The sequence below is a fragment of the Harpia harpyja genome, chromosome 3 (assembly GCF_026419915.1).
Source record: "Harpia harpyja isolate bHarHar1 chromosome 3, bHarHar1 primary haplotype, whole genome shotgun sequence".
Taxonomy (NCBI): domain Eukaryota; kingdom Metazoa; phylum Chordata; class Aves; order Accipitriformes; family Accipitridae; genus Harpia; species Harpia harpyja.
This window is the reverse complement of record NC_068942.1, coordinates 80,177,797-80,195,153: the sequence shown is the minus strand read 5'-3', so window position 1 is coordinate 80,195,153 and position 17,357 is coordinate 80,177,797. Positions and strand designations below refer to the sequence as shown.

Sequence of the window (17,357 nt, the reverse complement as noted above, 5' to 3'; positions counted from 1 at the left end):
AAAGCAGGGATTTGTAAAAGCACAGGGATCCTGAACAGAGCTCAAGCTAATCACATCTGGTTATGCTTTAACACTATTCTTGCCTCTGGGCGAGCTAGAAAATCAATATAAATATCTGCTTGAGAAAGGCCAGAACGAAAAAAAACCCTGGATAGCAGCCCAGCGTTCGGGAATAAAACAGGTAACAGCACTGTACAGTTAATACACTTGCATTACGCATCAGGAATCATTTCTGCACTAGATTGACCTTGGTCACCACGCCAAGCCGTCGAGGCCAGCGTACACCACTACCGTCCCCGCCAGCGGCGACACTCACCTTTCCTCCTCCAGGTCCTGCTCGTGCTTCCGCAGCAGCTCTTGCTGGAGCTCTTCCTTCTCCAGGGCATGCGCCTCTGCCATCCTTTTCAGCTGCTCATGAAAGCCACGTTCCAGCTCTCCCTTCTCTTCCTGCAGTGTCTGCACTAAAACTCTCATCTTTTCTTCCACCCAGACACCGTTTTGAATCAGTTCTTCCCGTTCCTGACTAAACTTCTCGTTTAGCTGCTCCAGCCTGGCTCTAACGTCTTCTTCGTGCTCCTGCCTCAACAGTTCTTGCAGGTTGGCTTTTTCCTCATCAAAATGCATTTGTAATTTGTTTTTCTCATCATTATATTTACAGTCAAGCTCTCCTTGCTGTTCTCTGAGCGCTGCTGCCTCTCCTTGCAGTTCTGTAATTTGATTTTTAAGGCCAGTTATTTGCTTTTCCATAACATGCATCTCTTCGGTGTACTTCTTCCTCACACCCTCTTGCTCCTTTTCACAGTGGATTTTTGTCTCATCTAGCTGCTTTTCATAATGGCTCACCTACAAAAAGGAAAACAGATTGGATTGGTTCATTTTCTACAGAGATGTTTTCTCAATGTTTCTGTATTAAATATTTCCATATATTCTACAGAATATTTTGATTTACACAGTAGCATCTTACATTGATTTCCCCTGCAAAGACTGTTAAAGTGCTCAGCTTAATTTCTTACTGGAATAAAGATGATTATTACATAGAAGCCAGTGAAATTCATGCTCTTCCGTTAAGCGAATTTGTGAAAAGAAGCCACAAACAACTTTCAAAGTCCTAAGTCAGTTTTGCAAATTGCAAGGGGACTCTTTTTATTTCACCGATTACTTTTTCAAAACCTTCCCCAAATTAAGGGGCAGATGAGGCCTTTCCTTTTGAAAAGGCTGGGGTTTTTTTGTTTGGGTTTTGGGGGTGGGTTTTTTTGTTTGGGTGGTTTTGTTTGTTGTGTGGGTGGTTGGGATTTTTGGTTGTGGATTTTTTTTTTTTTTTTTTTTTTTTAAACACAAGTGACATGAGACAAACCCTTAAGGAAAAGTAATGATTTGGGGGTGATATTCTATCCATCCCCTTTTCCCACTCCCATCCCAGCTTCATCGCAATACAGTTTCAGTGTACGTGTGTCATGCCACACATGAAACGAATAGATTATAGTCCTATAACAATTATAATTCTATAGCCATCTCTCATCTGAAGGTGGGCACTGGTCTGACAGATGCAATGGAAGCCTGATGGGACCCCCAACTTTTGGTCCTGAACCAACTCCTCCAGAACAAGCCTGGCCATTTCTACACCAGTGCACCTCACCTCCAGAGCAAGGTAGGTCTTACTTGCTGGGAAACACCGTGACCCTGACATGGATGTTGACGTAAGCTGGCTGTAAATGTGCTCCGCCAGCTCACCATCGCTCAGTAGATGAGCGCCGGAGCGGAGCTGCCCCAGCCTCGTCAGCCCATCTCAACCCAAGATTTCTCCACGTAGAGGCAATGGAGATATTTCTGCACGCATGGCAAGATTAATCTGCAGATGGACACCCAGAAAATCAGGAGCTGACTGCCCATTTTTGGTAGCACAGGTATCATAACAGCGGATTTTCCATATGCCCACCGCACAGACCGCATTTCAATGCCACCAGACTGCATGAGCATAGCATTTAGCGATGCAGACTCCCACCAGCAGCCTTTCTAACCCACAATTATCCCATGCCAGTGAGAATGAAGTGGCTAATTCAGATGCAGCAGGCTTTCAAGACAGAAAGTGCAATACTGCCTCGGAAAGGCTCGCTGCTCTCTCGTTAGCTGGTGGGCGGCGTGAGGATCTACCGCAGCATTCATACAGCCCTCTCCATCGCACAGCAACGTGCAGAAGGAGCAGGGAAGGTAGAAGGTCAGATTCACAGAAAGGTTATCATTTCGCTAGAAATTAAGAATCCTTCTTCAAGACCGTTCCACCTTTATGAAGAGGCTGGAAGAGTTGTGAAGTTTTGTTTTAAGTTAAAATAGCTTACTGTGTCTTCGAGCTCCTGTTTGAGGTGATGTAGATCCCTGTGATGTTGCTCCTTCATTTGTTCAATAGCCATTTCTGCCTCTATGCTCATATTTAATGGGTTGCAGTCTTCTGAACCAAGTCCTTTAAAAATAGTAATTATATACATATTCTTGAAGCCCAGAGAGATACATTCTCAACAGAATTATTTCATCAGTTTAAATTTGTTTAGGCAGCTACTTGCAGCTCTCAAATTCCCATCACACACACAGACACAGACAAGAAACTGCAAACATTAATTTCAGCTTTGAATACAGTACAGCAGCCATATTCCACTTAATGTTAAACAGCAAAACGGACATGGTGTTTGACTCTCATTGTAAAGGTTTGGGAAAGTTTTTATGTAATTGCCTCTAAGATGTTATCATAAATACCTACAGCCCAGAAGTTGGTCATACAGGAGATGTGCTTTACCTTGGTCAGGCTCAATACCGCTATTGCCATGACTTTTCATATCAATGTCAAACTCTTCCGAGAGTGATTTTTTCAGCGAAGGCCTGAGCACTTTGCCTTGGGCACGGTACTCCTCCAGCTCCGAGTGCAGCTCATCTATCTGGTCTTGCAGTTCCTGAGAAGGGGGAAAAAGAAGCCTGAGTGAAAGCAACCAAGGCAGCCGAGCATTTGTACATCGACACTCTCCCACAACGAGACGTTCAAGAGGGAATTACGGTAGGTAAAGACTTGTCAATAATCCTGCCATCATCCCACAGTTAGTCATCCTCCTACCAGCAAAACAACGCCCTTCGCCAGGTTCCAACCTGCGCAAGTAACAGATGTGTTTCTTACTAGAAAAGCAGAACCTTCTTCAGACTGACAGCCCGTATATATTCTGCCTCTAAAGTAGACCGTGCTCCAGGACCTTCCACTTTATTCCTTCTTCCTATGACCTTTTTTAAACAGCAGCTTAGGAACATTTTCAAACAGCTGAGAAATACCTCCTCAACCACCATCTACTTGCAAAATCAAATCAGAAGCAAAAGATCAAATTAGGAAAGAGATACCCTCATCACTGCATTTACCATCTGGTATTTCTGCCCACTTGCCAGAGGAATATCCCGAGTGTTTGTGCCAAATGCCATGAGCTCAGCTCAATGAACAGTGTTTACTGAGGAAAACAAATCCCTGAATGTGTAAACACACAATTCTGCAGATCTGAAAGGTTCAGAAAGTGAACCTTGAGTACTGATTCATATCCGCCAGTACTCAAAAAAAGAAAATAAATTGCATATTCAAGTAACATCTTATCAAGAAGTATCAATTCAACAAATATTTCTAAATGATCTTTGCATTTAAACTGTAACTGCAACTAAGAGAGCTACCGTGCTGTTTCAGATGAGACAGCCTTTTGCCAAGATAGTCCATTATTGAACGAAAAGGATCACACAGAATAGATGAGCTGAATGCTAGTAACCGTTGTAGTCATCAAAAAGTAGATGTAACTAGGTAACTTGCAGGCCCACCTTAAAGCAGTGTTTCAGCCATACCAGATTTGTGGAGGAGAAGACAAGCTTTACATTTTCAGTTTTATTTTAAGAAAACACTACTGTTTTGGAAGCCACCGAAACTCAGATATATCTTACTTCTGGTGTAAGTTCCTGCAACTCTGAATTCTAATTAGGGCAAACTTTATTTCATAAATCAAAAAAACGGCTAGTGCGCAATTGCGCAAGGAATTGAGCTCGACGTACAGCTGGGGAACGAAGGAGGCTCCGGAGACCCGCTCCCAGCCCACCCTTGGGGCACCTCATCCTCTTAGCTCAGCCAGTTATCTCCATGGCGGGAGCTTTCCACCTCCCTCCCAGAGCTTGGATTAATGTAAAAAGGCCATTACATCAGGGGGAAAAAAAAAAAAAAAAAAAAAAAAAAATCAGCAGCATTATATCGCTGCTCTGCACTGCTGTTTGCGGTAAGGATGTTCTCGGTGAACACGGGCAGACGGGTGCCAGGTCTCCAGCCCTGGGCTCCACTTACTCTGCACTGCCGCTCGTACTCGCTTCTCATCTGCGCCAGCCTCTCCTCCTGCAGGAAAAATTCCGCGCTGCTGGGATCCAGGTCACCAAACTGAAACGGCACAAATGGGAACCAGTTACTCTTCCACGAAACACCCCTGCTCATCACAGCCCAGATGCCATTCACAAGCAGACCTGCAGCCTGCACCCTCTCCCCTCTGATTTGTTTTTTTTTTTTTATTTTAAATACAGAAGCTCTGCTTCCCTGCTGGTAGGGGACAACGAGCAACCTCCCTAACAAATACTAGCTGCTGTCTCACCACAGCTCTCACGTTAATTTTGGTTGCGGACCGCAGCTTTCTAGCTTAGCATATGCACATCTCAGTTTGATAAATAATCCCGGCTTTAAAGAAATCTGGAAAACAGATGCTGGGTGAGAATCCCAGTATATGAGCTTTTGTCTGTAGATGCACAGAAATGCCTTTGGAGAAGCTGATCTTCTGAGGAGTTTATTGTGATACAACCACGGTCAGCTGTTCACCTCCATTTTCCCCTAAGTTTAGCAGAGATGCCAGGTAACACCTAACACCTCGTGTATCATCTTCCCTAGAAAGGACCTGCATGTTGGGTCTATCCAAAACTATGTGCTAGGGGAAAAAAAAAAAAAAAAATCCCTGCAGATCTGCAGGATGATTGCTTCACTGTAAGGCTCCTTACCATTAATTAGTATAAAATTACAGCTAGGGTGGAGCACCTTTAATTTCCTTAACTGAAAGTCAGGCAGGCAGTCCATGCCAATAAGGTAGGCTGTGCCTTGGTCACATCTGGATAGGGACCCAAGAGCCTCCAGCTATTAGTTAAATTGGCAGCTCGAGCGTAGTAACCGAAAAGCAATTTAATTCTGGACGCGTACTGGGAAAAGGAGGATTTACCTTCTCAGCCAGGACGTTTTCCAAGTTCCTCTGCAGTTTGCTTGCCAAACTTTCATACTCCACCAGTTTTTCTCCTGTTTCCAATAGCTCGCTTTCCAGGCGGCTGTTTTCCTGGACCAAACAAAACCCCCCAACAGCCTCAGCATTTGGAGAAGGAAAACATTAACACGTGGTAACTCATTAGAAAAATGAGTAATCTCCCAGTCAAGTCAGAGCATGACATTGTTGCAAGCTTCAGCCAAAGACAGGAACTGTGAATTTGTTATCCACGCACGGACAACCCTCTTGCCACAGCAAAACAGCAAGCATGAACACCGGGCCTGCAGCTGGCTCACAAACCCCACGCTCCCTGGCTCCTCTCACCTTTCAGATGGCAGCTTCAGGACTATTTTACGGTTTTTCTGATGCTCACAGGATGCCCAACCCCTTCAAAAGCTGCTCTCCTGACCACCTGTACAGGTGTATCAGCTCCCTCTGACTGTCAGCACTTCTGATGTTGTTTGTAAGACAACACCATTACCGTTAACTTTTGCTCGGTTTAAAAAAAAATTAGATTATATGGTTATGCAGCTGTTAGATTCAGAAAAGAGTTGTGACTTAAGTGTTTTCTAAGAAAATGTTGGAAAAGTATGTCAATCTGTGGGGTCACAGGTGAATAATACCACTGCATCAGGCAGCAGGTAGTTTATCCAAAGTAAAACCAGCAAACTTGATTTAGAGATTTTTTTTTTTTTTTTGGTAAGCAATATTTTAAGTTTTGTAAAGACGTATTATCTCCCAGCTGCACAGCCAAAGTGCCAGCAAGGCCGACAGCCCATCCACTAGCTGTACACATGCACATGCTGCACACGATGGCAGCAGAGATTTGAACTGGAGCCTCACGAATCCAAGGAGTAACCTATCGAGGTGACCCAAAAAACAATTCTCACGGACACACCTCTATCTTGCTGCTGAAATTACTTTCAGCTATCTCAACGCGCTAGCTGAAGCACGTCATCTCAACAACGACTACGTCACAAGCCTCGCTCCCCACTTCTGGGCATCCTTGTCTTTTGGGGGAAAAGGACGGCTACATTTAGTCCCCTTTACCTTCAAGGAAAGGGCCAGGCGGTCACGGATGTAGTTCTCATCGGTTTTCAGCTTTTCTATCTCCTGCTCCAGCTCCAGCCGCTGTTTATTAGCCTGCTGCAGGATTTGCTCTCGTTCTCTCTGGAGCTCGTTCTTTAGAGCTGCAATTCGTTCCTTGTACTCTTCATCCAGCTTCCTACGAAGGCAGCGGAGGTAAGAAGAGCTCGTAAAAAGAAGCAGGCGGCGAACACCGCTGCGAGGGAAGCTTGGTGGTAATCAGCAGGCACGAAGCCACCACCTCCATCATCGAGTCCCTGCAATGCTGCAGCAGCGATGCCAAAGAGGACGGGAAGGGTGAAGCAGGACACCATACCTGAGGTTGTACTCGTTCCGGCGTTCAATCGCAGCGTGGTGGTCGTCCACTTCGGAGGCCATCAGGGATTTCAGCTTTTCAGCTTTTTCCAAGTCCGACCGCAGCTTCTCTTTCTCTCTGGCCACTTGATCAACTCGCTCCCTAGGGTAAGCAAAGCCACCCTCGATTAGGTCACCCCTCTCGGCTCCCCTAAAGAACGTACTTGCAAGAGGCTCATCAGAGAAGAACAGCCCAGAAAGCTCTCCAAGGGTCTTATCAATTGCATTTAGTCACTAGATATGAACTTGCACACATAGCTCTGGACATGTCTTGATATCCCCATAGGTCCTGGGACCTCAACACTTGAATGACTCAGCTGTGGTCTAGCCCCCCCCCCCCCCAAATTCTGGCGCTATGCCATTTTGCCAGGCCAATTTCTGCCCCATTTACTTGTTCTTGTCACTTTATTACCTTTACTACTTCATCCTTACGCTACACGCAATCTGGTTTTGATCACAAGTTTCTAAGATCTGCTACACTGAGCAGCTTTCTTGATGGGGACTTGACAACAAATCTCTTCACTGAGTGAACATAAACAGGTATTTAGACACGTAGATGCAAACAAACAGTGGGAAGCCTCATCTTGTGAGGTTTCATACAAGCAAAGCAGGCAGCTTGCGAGCACAAGTTGCAAGCCAGCAGGTAACAGGACACGTGCAGTTTTAATGACTAGCAAAAGTCATCTGTGGTGTTGCACGGAGGTGGATGCATAAGCTGATAAATACCTAAACTATTTAAAGATTTACAGTACAAACAAAACACCACTAACAACTGGAGCTTGTGCACGCAGCAGATGGATGCAACGGTTCCACAACAGGAATGAACCAATGCAAAACTGAGGGTGCAATGCTTAGAGCAGGGGTCTTCAAAGTGGGGTGGACAAGATGATCCATTAGTGTGTGGGAAGAAATATTTGAGCTTCAGTAGTACATGTATATAAATTAATAAATACACGTACAGGGAAATGTTTCCCATCTCCTACACTCTCTCAATAGAGAAGCCTGCATGGCAAGTCCAGTGCAAAGTCAAACTGTGTTGACTTGCAAATGAAAAAAGCGTGGGTTCATGGTGGTTTTGTACCTCACCCACACCCCCATCACATGGCAAAACCTATGTAACACTACTGCAAGAAATCAGTTAGGATTAAAGGTACTTCTTATCAAATTGCACCAGCCTCTGTCCTAAGTTTTGCATTCCTTGGCCGTCAATGACCGCTGCAGATTGCGGTGACCATTTCCAGACTGCACAGCATGGCTGGGAACAGCCTACTGCTTTGATTTTTTTTTTTTTTAAGTATATTTTTCTGCAATACTTGGGTTTAAGTGTTTTACCCATGCAAAATGAGACAGTTGAAAGTTTCTGACCAAGCTAACAGAGAACCTAGCCTTCCAGTGAGATGGCAGCACCACGCCGAAGTGCTCCTCGGAGAAGTGCTACGAACCACCATTAATTAGCCAGCTGCTACTTAAGCTCCTGCTTGGCCAAACAGAGAGGGCACCGAGGAAGCGGCAGAGCCGGCGATCCTGGTGACTTACAGCAAGTGCCTGATCTCCGTTTTGAAACTCGCCAGGGCTGCTTGGTGGACTCCATTCTTGGTTATTAAAAGCTCGTTTTCTAGCGCCAGCGTCAGCTCTGTCAAGTTCACCTTCCCATCCAAGCTGAAATCCAAAGCCTGCAAAAAAAACCCCACAACGTTAGAGCAGAACGAGCTTTCCTGCCCTGCAGGAGTCTGGAGACATTTGTACATGAAGTGACAGAATAAAATGAGGAGGCTCAGAAAAGATCTTTGCTTGCTGATTAATCTGTCACAAATGCCTTTAGGGCAATAAACCAGACATCTCTGCCACCTTCCTACCTTAAAGAGCTGCTGCCAGCTGTGGAGATGGAAAGTGTCCTGGTTGTGCTGCAAGACCAACAGGAAATTAAGCCCATGCCTGATTAAAAATACTAATTCTCTAGAGGACCTAACTACACTGGCCTTTTTACACATTCAAACGCTGCAAGAAAGCGGTGGAAGGTGTTCATGTTAAACAAACCCAGCTCTTGCAATAGAGACAACACAGAGGAAGCTGTGTAGGAGGTATTCGATAGCAAAGATCCCACCTCTTAGAAAGTAAGTTATCATCAGCAACTGCAGTAGTTTCCTTCAACCTAACTCTGCAGGAGCACAAAGCGGAGCACTGAAAGGATTGTGGTGGGGCTGAAACACCAGAGAAACTACTCCGGTGACACCAGTAACAAAGCAAGTTACCCATGGAAAGCAACAAGTGGAAGAGAAGGTACAGGTGTATCATGCAAGTCCAGTGAAAACAGTACCAGGTTATCAAGCTGGCCTGCATGAGCCCAGGCTGCAAGTGGGTTTTAAAGCCTGAGCAATGGCAGAGTTTACTACAACCTGGATGTTCAATATCCACACAGACATTAAATGCCGAGAGAATTCTGCCATCATCGCTGCTGGGAACCCAGCGATGGTCTCGGAACAGACACGTGAAATTATCTTCTCCCGTCCATGGCTTCTAGTGGGACAGACAGGGATGGGGTTTACTTCAGGTATCTGATTTGCACCCGCCATTACCCTTTTGCTCTGTATAATAAAACACTAATTACCCGGCAGGGTTTCAAGTGTTGTCCTCCACCTCAGTGCAAGCAATAATTCAGGTCATCCCAGTGCCGAAAGGTTTGCAGGTGCAGCTATTCAGTGAGCTAAAGGAATTAAATTGCTTTCTGCAAATATAGGTGACCTCTTCGAGCTAAGCTGGAAGTCACGTTACATTTTTATCATTAACTTCTAGCTCTCTGGGATGCACCGTCATTTCAATAAAGGAAATTATTGGAAGTTTCCCAGAACAGTTAGACTCCTGTCACCAGCACTGGGAATTTTAAAGGGGAGTGGGATGCAGCTACAGTCCAGCATCCCATGCTGGGGAAAAAAAAAAAAAAAAAAAAAAGGGGGCAAATAAAAGGGGTGAGATGGAGCTGCTGGTTACCTTCAGGATCTCCTGGCTGTTCTCTATGCCCTCCTGGTGCCAGCAGTCGAGGATGCCCTCCACACAGCCGTAGCCCATCCCGTCATCCAGGCTGGAGAAGAGGCAGAATCCGATGGTGCTGGGCATGGCCGAGGGGGTGGTCGTGCGCCGTCCGCTTTCATCGAAGGACTGCCGAGAGAGGGGAGAGGGTACGACGGGGCACGGGCAGAGCCGGGCATCTGGCCACGTCGCGACGAGAAAGGCTTATAAATGTAATTTCGCTAAACAGTACTCTGGAGATTAAGGATTAAGGTCTGCTTTTCCTCACTGCCAAGCAAACACGCGGCAGGAACGCTGCTGCTGACCTTGCGGCACCGCAGCGCAAGCAGGCGCTTGGGATTTAAAATAAATCTGAGGAGGAGGAACAGTTTCAGAGCTGTCCTCAATGCTCCAAAAGCGTTTTCCACTGTCCGTTTCTGGTTTTGAGCGTCACCTCCCCAAAAAAGGCTGCAGGGAACATATGCACAGGTGCTTTTGCTATAGCCCTCAGCTTCCAGGCAAAGATAGGTAGTAGATTTCAAACTCTCTCTCAAAATAAAAAAATAATTAGAGAAGAGATGCGAGACCTGCATGCCCACAGTCTCCAGCCCAGGCCACTGCTTCCCCCTGCGTCCCGTTTACACCATTTACTTACTACACTTCACAGCTTACAAGAACCATCTCCAAGCCACGCTACTTTAAAGGGGAGCCATCTCCCCTTTACCGTGAGGGTGTTTGCTGCTTTATCCCCCTGCCCCGACACGGACAAACGGGGAGGAAGAGGAGGAGACAGGCTAGGTGGGATTTGCTCAGCACTTCTCCCCCTCCTCCTGCTTTTAACCCCAGGATCCACCTCGGTTTCTCACCTGCATGGAGAGGTGTCGTTTCAGCTGCCTGTACGGAGTAGACGCCGAGGGTGTCAGTGACTTTCCGTTTTTAAACAAGCCGTAGAAGAAGTCCTCTACGCTCATGGTGCCATCCTGCTCCAGGTTATGGAGCACGTCTTCAAGCACCTGCAAGCGGCAAGGGATAGAAATCACATCTGCTACGGCCAAAAACACCAGAGTAACAATCTGGCACAGCAGAAAACACCCTATTCCCAAGGCTCTACAAAAAAAAAAAAACCCAAAGAGTTACCTGCATCAGCCTAACACCGGTACAGCAACCTTCATATAGAAAATTAGAGCCACATACGCTACGAAAATCCTGCCTGTAAAAGCGTGTAAGCTCCTGGTCATCTTGGAGCCTCCGTCTTGCGAGGCAGCGTGAAAACCCCTGGTTTCCTTCTGCTCTCGAGACAGGGTGACCTCAGGAATTCAGTGCAAGGTAGCGAGACAGATGCCAAAACCCCAGCAGCTTGTGAAGTGACCAGGCAAAAAACCATAGTAAGACACTGCAAGGTTATAAGAAGTCTGTTTTATGCTTCAGGGCAGTCTGCTTTCTCAAAAGCAAGACCAACCTTATTAGGACCAGAGATGTTAAGATTAGTCCCTCACTACTTCTTTGTCTACAGTCTATTTTTTCCATTTTCTGCCTTGTTATCCTGAAAACATTTTGTTGCCAATGCTGCAAAGGAATACCTGCTCAGAAACACATTTTATGAAGGAAATGATTACAAGCCATGTTATTTTCAGATGCAAAACAGTCTGATTTTTTTATAAAACTAAATCCTAAACTGACAGGAGACTTTTTTTGCTAAAGAAATAATTTTCCTGTGGACTCTTCCTGGAGGACAGAAACTGCCTGGAGGCCTTCTCGAAGTCAAAAGCAACTATCTATGAATATTTTAACCCATATTCATTGTCTAGCTAGAAGATTTCTGGGATTAAGGAGACATGCTTGGAATCTAGCATATGCTTTTAAATTCCAGTTTACTCTGCGATTGCATGAGAAGACACGCACGCTATGGTGTCAGTAAGGCTGCCAGCTGCCTTCTACTAGAGCAGCCTCCCACGTCTGATGGTTCGACACCAAGAAACTCGCTGGAAAGCCGCGAGCCGGAGCTGAAAACCGCTTTCCAAGCAGCGACCTGTTAACCAGCACTTGTGCTTCAGGCTTGCGGTCAACCGCAGGACAGACTTTGTGGGGGCCACGCTAAAACCCAGGCGCACGTGCTGGTGCGAGCGGGTCCGTACGTGGCCACTCACCTCCCCGGCCGCCGTTTGGAGCCCGTACTGCTCGCAAATGGAGACGAGCTTTTTGCGGTTCAGGTGGCCGTCCCTGGTGATGCCGAGGTGCTCGCAGACCTCCTGCAGTTTCTCCTCTATCCAGTCCGGGGTGGGCAGCGAGACGCTGGGGGAGGCGTTCAAGTCATCTGGGTTCCAGAAGCGCAGCTGCCCTGGAAACGGGGGGAAACTGCTCTGGTTTCTGCCCATCCACCGCACACGAGCGACCACCAGAAGACCCGGGCGTTCTGCACATCACAGGGGACTCGCTGCTGCGGCGGGCACAGCCGCCCTCCTTGCTCATCAGACCCCACGGGACCATTTGCCTTACCTCACCCTGCACAGAGCACCCTTGTAATTTTGGGGTACAGCTACCGGCACCGGCACGGCTGTCGGACTCTACCAGAAGCAGCAGATCCTGCTCAGCATTCAAGTCACACGTGCCACCACAGGTTGAGGGAACCCCGTGTCCAGGCGCAGGGCGAGCTGTGGCCGGGACCCTGGCCAGGAGGATCTCTGGGGACGTGCATGAGTCCGATGGCCAACGTGGATGAGTCCGATGGCCAACGTGGGCTGGCGGCCAGGGGAAGCGCAGCCCTCCCACCCCGGCCGCTGGCATGGATGGAGAAGGGACCCTTCCTCTTCTGGGCGGTTATGGGATCAAGGGAGAGGCCTGAGCAAGTTGCGTATCCACGTATACCTTGACCACGCTGAGAACTTTGGTGGTTGCCTGTCTCCATAAGTGTCACCCACCCCAGGTGGAGCTGCCTAAACTCCCATCCCCTTTGAATGTAAACTGTAGCGTATGTTTTGATGTAAGTACTTCCAAACACCCCTTCAGGGGAAGAAAAAAAGACCAATAGCCTTCAGCTGAACACATTTCCTCTACCTCCAGCAAATGCCCGGAGTGCAGTCTCACCCAGCTGGAAACGCTCACTAGACACAAACCAGTCAGAGCTTGCTCAGCTGCAAGGCCATCTCCTTGCATCCGCTACCTCATCCTGGGGCTGGAAAAGCAGCTTTTGGAGAAAAAAAAACAGTGGTCCCTTCGGATGGGGTAGGGGTTAGAGAGCAGCTGAAATACGGAAGAGGCGTTGAAGCAATTAAAAGCTGCATGGCTCAGTTATAAACATATCTTTGCGTGCGGAGGGTTAGTGCCAAAGCCCGACAGTCACCCCAGGGGTCACCCCGCTCTCCCTTACCGGACAATTAGGAAACATTTAATGACTGGTCCGTGCTGACATCTAGTGCCTAGCGTGCTCCACTACAGCCAGCAGCCCCCAGGGCCGGAGCAGGGACGGGGACCAGCCCCAGCTGCTGCTCTGGGGATGCTGAGGCCAGGGAGACTGGGAGCACTGGCAGCAGGGCAGCCTCTGCACTGGGCAGGAGGGAGAAAAGAGGGCAGAGAGGGTAAGGCACAAGACTCTGCCCTCCAAGGAGCCCCACTTTAGCTTTCATTCCCAGCTCGGGGCTTGCTTGCCCCATGTGCACCTTCCCAAGCTCTGCACCACGCCAGGCTGGGACTGCTCACCCAGCTGGCCTGAGACCGTCTCAGTGTGCTCCTCCGATTCATCTTCAAAGGCAAAAAGAGAATAAGCACATACAAGTGCTGCTGTTTGCTCTTACCCTCGGCCTCGTACTCCTCGCTGTCTCGCGTCTTCCAGCGCTGGGGAGAAAATAAAAGGTTCCCGAGTTATTACTATTGCAAGACATCACCCGTATGAAAGAGATTCCATGATCAGCATCAAACAAGCTACACGGCTCCAGCAATGCTGCCAGGCTTTCATCTCCCTGCTCCCCGCGGGCTGGGCTGGCAATCCACAGCTCTTTGATGCTGCCCGTTTCTGGCAGGCAAGGTGCTTCGGTGGGGATAAACCACCACTGCAGCAAAAGATGCCTAAAACCCTGCAAATGACCCACGAAAGGTGGCAGATGACAGTCTGGCAGGTTGATGGGGAGGGAGGGAGAGAGTTGCCCTCCAAACAAACCGCGCTGCTTGTCTTAGAGGTATTGATGGTCAAGATGAGGATGCAGGGAAGATCACGGGCTGCATATAGCCACCACCCGAGTTCGGGTTATCCTTTCCTTCCAGCACCCTATTTTCCCATTGCAGAACAGCTACCCGCAGCCCACGTGGATCTTGTACGCAGCCAGCCTGCAAGCCGGGACACGAGCACAGCACACCGAGTCTTGAGCATCCCCAACACGGGTAGCCCTTGGAAGAAACTCGCATGGCACAACCCCATCCCACGGCCCCACTCCCCCTCTGCGGGCGATCGCACGTCACCCACGCCAGTCGCAGAGCCCCGGCACTCAAGGCACCAGGGAATGCGCATCCGTGACAGGTAATTAAGCCGCAATGAACCCACGAGCGCGATGGGGACATCTGCTTCCAGAGCACGTGCGATCTGGGAATGAAGCTCTTGCTGCTTTATGCTTTCCCTTTTGACAAGGGGAACCCATCTGCCTGCAGAGCTCGAGGGCCAGCAGCCTGCGCTCGGCCAAGCCTGCTCCAAAATACCTCCACTAACTGTAGCTCCAGGTCAAGAGATGGAGCTGTGCTGCCAACACGCTCTCCACTAAGCTAGCTAGAGGAAAAAAAAAAAACCCATACTCTCTGCTGGTCTTAAGCCATCCCGCTTCCTCTGTGGCAATATTGCATCAGCTCAGGTGGCACCAGGAGCAGGCAGAAGTACATTGTTTAAAATGATTTCCCCATGTACTACACGTTTGTCTTGTCTCTACCACCCTTGTACCAGCCGAGGGTATTTACTCACACGTGATGCTCAGGGATATTAACTTCTGGTTTAGCAGCAGCATCGGCAGATGTTACTTCTCCACCGTTACAAGTGGGTACTTCTGCGTGCATATGACTGATGGATTTGAAGTCAAAGTCACCCAGGACATAAGAGCCTCTAAATCATCATATAAAAGTTCAACACGTCTCATTCAGATTACAGCTAAAAGCCATTAATCTACAACGTTACCATGGAAACTGGATTAGGTCACTGGACTTTTTTTAGCTCTGCTGCTTGCTCCCGTTTCATCTGCTGGACCAGGCAAGGGCCGTTCGCTGCTGCCGCAGCATCTCAACGTACCCCTCTGCTTTTGGGGGGCCAGCCACAGGGTGGGAATCGGGAAGAGCCTCGGATGGAGAGGGGGGCTTAACCTTTGCTTTTCCCAGGCAGGCTTCAGGCAGAAATCAGCCTGGCAGAGGCAGGAGGTCACAGGCAGGGCTGAAACCTGCGGCTCTGCTGGATATTCTGGACAAAGCCAAGGACATATATGTTCTATATAACAGAAAGCTGTGGATTTTGCCCCAAAAAAGTGCTGTTCTGCTAGCACCGCCATCGAGGTGTTAATGTGGCAGATTGCTGGTTTGCCTGATAAACCATCAGGGCGAGCACACAAAAAGCAGGAGCTGAGGCAACAGGTACCGTCAAATTACCGGCTGCAAAGGCGGAAAACAGCCCACGCTCCCAAAAAACGCATGAGCTGACACCATCCCGGCCCGTAACTGCCTGTGCATACGCAACGGCCAACTTTGTGCTGAGAGAAGGTATCTCTGGGTGCCAGACAGAGCTAGCACCCTGCAGCCACTCGTCCTTGGCCTTTGGGGGTGGGCACCAAGGGGAATCTGGCAGTGATGCTCAGAAGGGGGGATCCACTGCTGTGTCCAAGTCTTTTTGCATAAGCAACATATATATTTTTATATAGAATCAGACCTAAACCATTTAGCACCAGCCTCTCTCACTTCAAGGACTTGCCTCAAAACCAAGAACCCCCAAACCGCAGCACACAGTAACTCCGTAAATACCAACAACCTGAAGAAACTGAATATAGCTGGGGGGGGGGGGGGGGGGCTGCAGGCTGGAAACCCACTGCCACCGACCCCGGGGAGCTCGTGTGACCTCCCTCCCCGTGCCAGGGCCCCGCTGGGGAGGGCAAGGGGGTCCCTTTGTGTGGTGGGGGGCTTGGGGTCAGCCACCGCCGATGGGAGGACAAAGCGGGGGGGCCGGTGCATCCCGATGTCAGGCACGGCATTGTTTCCCCGGTCCCGGCGGTGCTACAGCTGGATGCGGGGTCACACGCATCGGCGGGCTGCGTGCGGGAGCGGAGGAGATCCCAGGAATGCATTATTATTTGGGCAGAGCGCGTGCTTGGCCGGGGCCGAGGAGCAGATGGCCGAGGTTTTCAATGCTCGCCGCCCTCCAGCTCGGGGCTCGGGGCGAGCATCTGCAGCCTGTGCCGTTGCTCGTGGTGGCCTCTCCCCATAATAAGGCAGCAACCTCTCCCCCCCTGCCATCTGCTTCAGCAAGACAGACCTTTGTTCTCTGCCAGAATATATTGCTAATTAAATGATGATCGGGAGCGCACGCTGAGCCTGTTCTGCTTTGCACGCGGTAAGGTGAGCCTTCGCACCAATGCTGACGGCCCCCATTTTTCCCTCCCTGCGTGCTCGCCCAGAGATCAGCTCCCCGGTCTGAGCAGCCGGAGCAGAGACCCCTTGAAAGATGACGGCAAATCTCCACAACCCGCTTTGCAAATTGCCTTCAGCTGCAAAGCACCGAGATCGCATCAATAATGCGCTTTTGCAGGGAGCAAGTGCTATCCTGAGCTGTTATTTGCAGATCTTGGCTTGACGGGACAGTTGCACTTTGGGAGCCTCACATTTGTGCATCGAGGACCTGAAGACAAAGAGTTTCAGCCTGACCCTCCCAGAAGGTTTTGCTCGGAGAGGCCATGCCATGCTGGAAACCACTCTACGCAGAAGCAAACACAGAGATGTCTGGGGAGCGAGTGGCTTCGGTGGGCACTGAAGGGACAGAGCTGGGACACGACAGCGATTTCTACAACCTGCAAGAGGAGGGACATTTCCCAGAGCAGAGCCAGCAGCTGGGGAAGGGGAGATGACAGACGCCCTACGCTGAGGTTTGAAAGTCAGCAGGGCCTTAAGGCTGGCCACATCTGGCTGTGTAGCCAGTGGTTTGCTGCTGGAACCCATGAGCCAAAAGGATGCTGCTGCCCTACCACCACCTTGGGCTTGGTACCCCGTGGCCACCAAACCTGCTCCCATCCCGACCCTGCACCACCACCATCGCGCAGATCATCCTCAGGTGTAACGCAAGGCGAAAAGGAAACGAAAGCAAGGTCACAGCGCTTCCCAAGCCCACCAAGCCCCATCACCTGTATCAAGAGTTTAGGACAAAGAAGCTCAAGTGGCAGCCGGGGCTGGAGATGCGCAGCTTTTACCACCGCAAGCTTTCACACTGCATTTCTAGGTGCTTTTCGTGGCTGCAGCTCCATTAGCATCACATCCATAAAGCTGCCAGAGCCACTCGTTTCTCATCACCCATTAGCCTAGTAGCATCCATGGGGACAAACTCATGTGGTCAGAGAGAACCTCGGGATCCCTACACCACCCTCTGCTCACGGCAGGGTCAACGCTGAA

General features: G+C 49.2%; 1 protein-coding gene across 11 annotated transcripts in view; it reads right to left on the bottom strand.

Moving 5' to 3' along the window:
- The window catches only part of NIN (ninein), a 65,462-nt gene that overhangs the window by 25,772 nt on the left and 22,333 nt on the right, over positions 1–17,357 (bottom strand). For all 11 annotated transcript variants that reach the window (XR_008234630.1, XM_052783651.1, XM_052783652.1 and 8 more), the window contains exons 5-16: positions 13,532–13,571; positions 11,888–12,078; positions 10,607–10,753; positions 9,723–9,890; positions 8,271–8,407; positions 6,697–6,837; positions 6,345–6,519; positions 5,256–5,366; positions 4,346–4,435; positions 2,789–2,942; positions 2,337–2,458; positions 317–843 (exon numbers count right to left, since the gene is read on the bottom strand). Coding sequence is in view for 10 of the 11 variants with exons in the window: in XM_052783651.1 (XP_052639611.1) it covers positions 317–843; positions 2,337–2,458; positions 2,789–2,942; positions 4,346–4,435; positions 5,256–5,366; positions 6,345–6,519; positions 6,697–6,837; positions 8,271–8,407; positions 9,723–9,890; positions 10,607–10,753; positions 11,888–12,078; positions 13,532–13,571 (2,003 nt within the window). In the remaining variant the exon portion in view is untranslated. The remainder of the gene's footprint in view (positions 1–316; positions 844–2,336; positions 2,459–2,788; positions 2,943–4,345; positions 4,436–5,255; positions 5,367–6,344; positions 6,520–6,696; positions 6,838–8,270; positions 8,408–9,722; positions 9,891–10,606; positions 10,754–11,887; positions 12,079–13,531; positions 13,572–17,357) is intronic.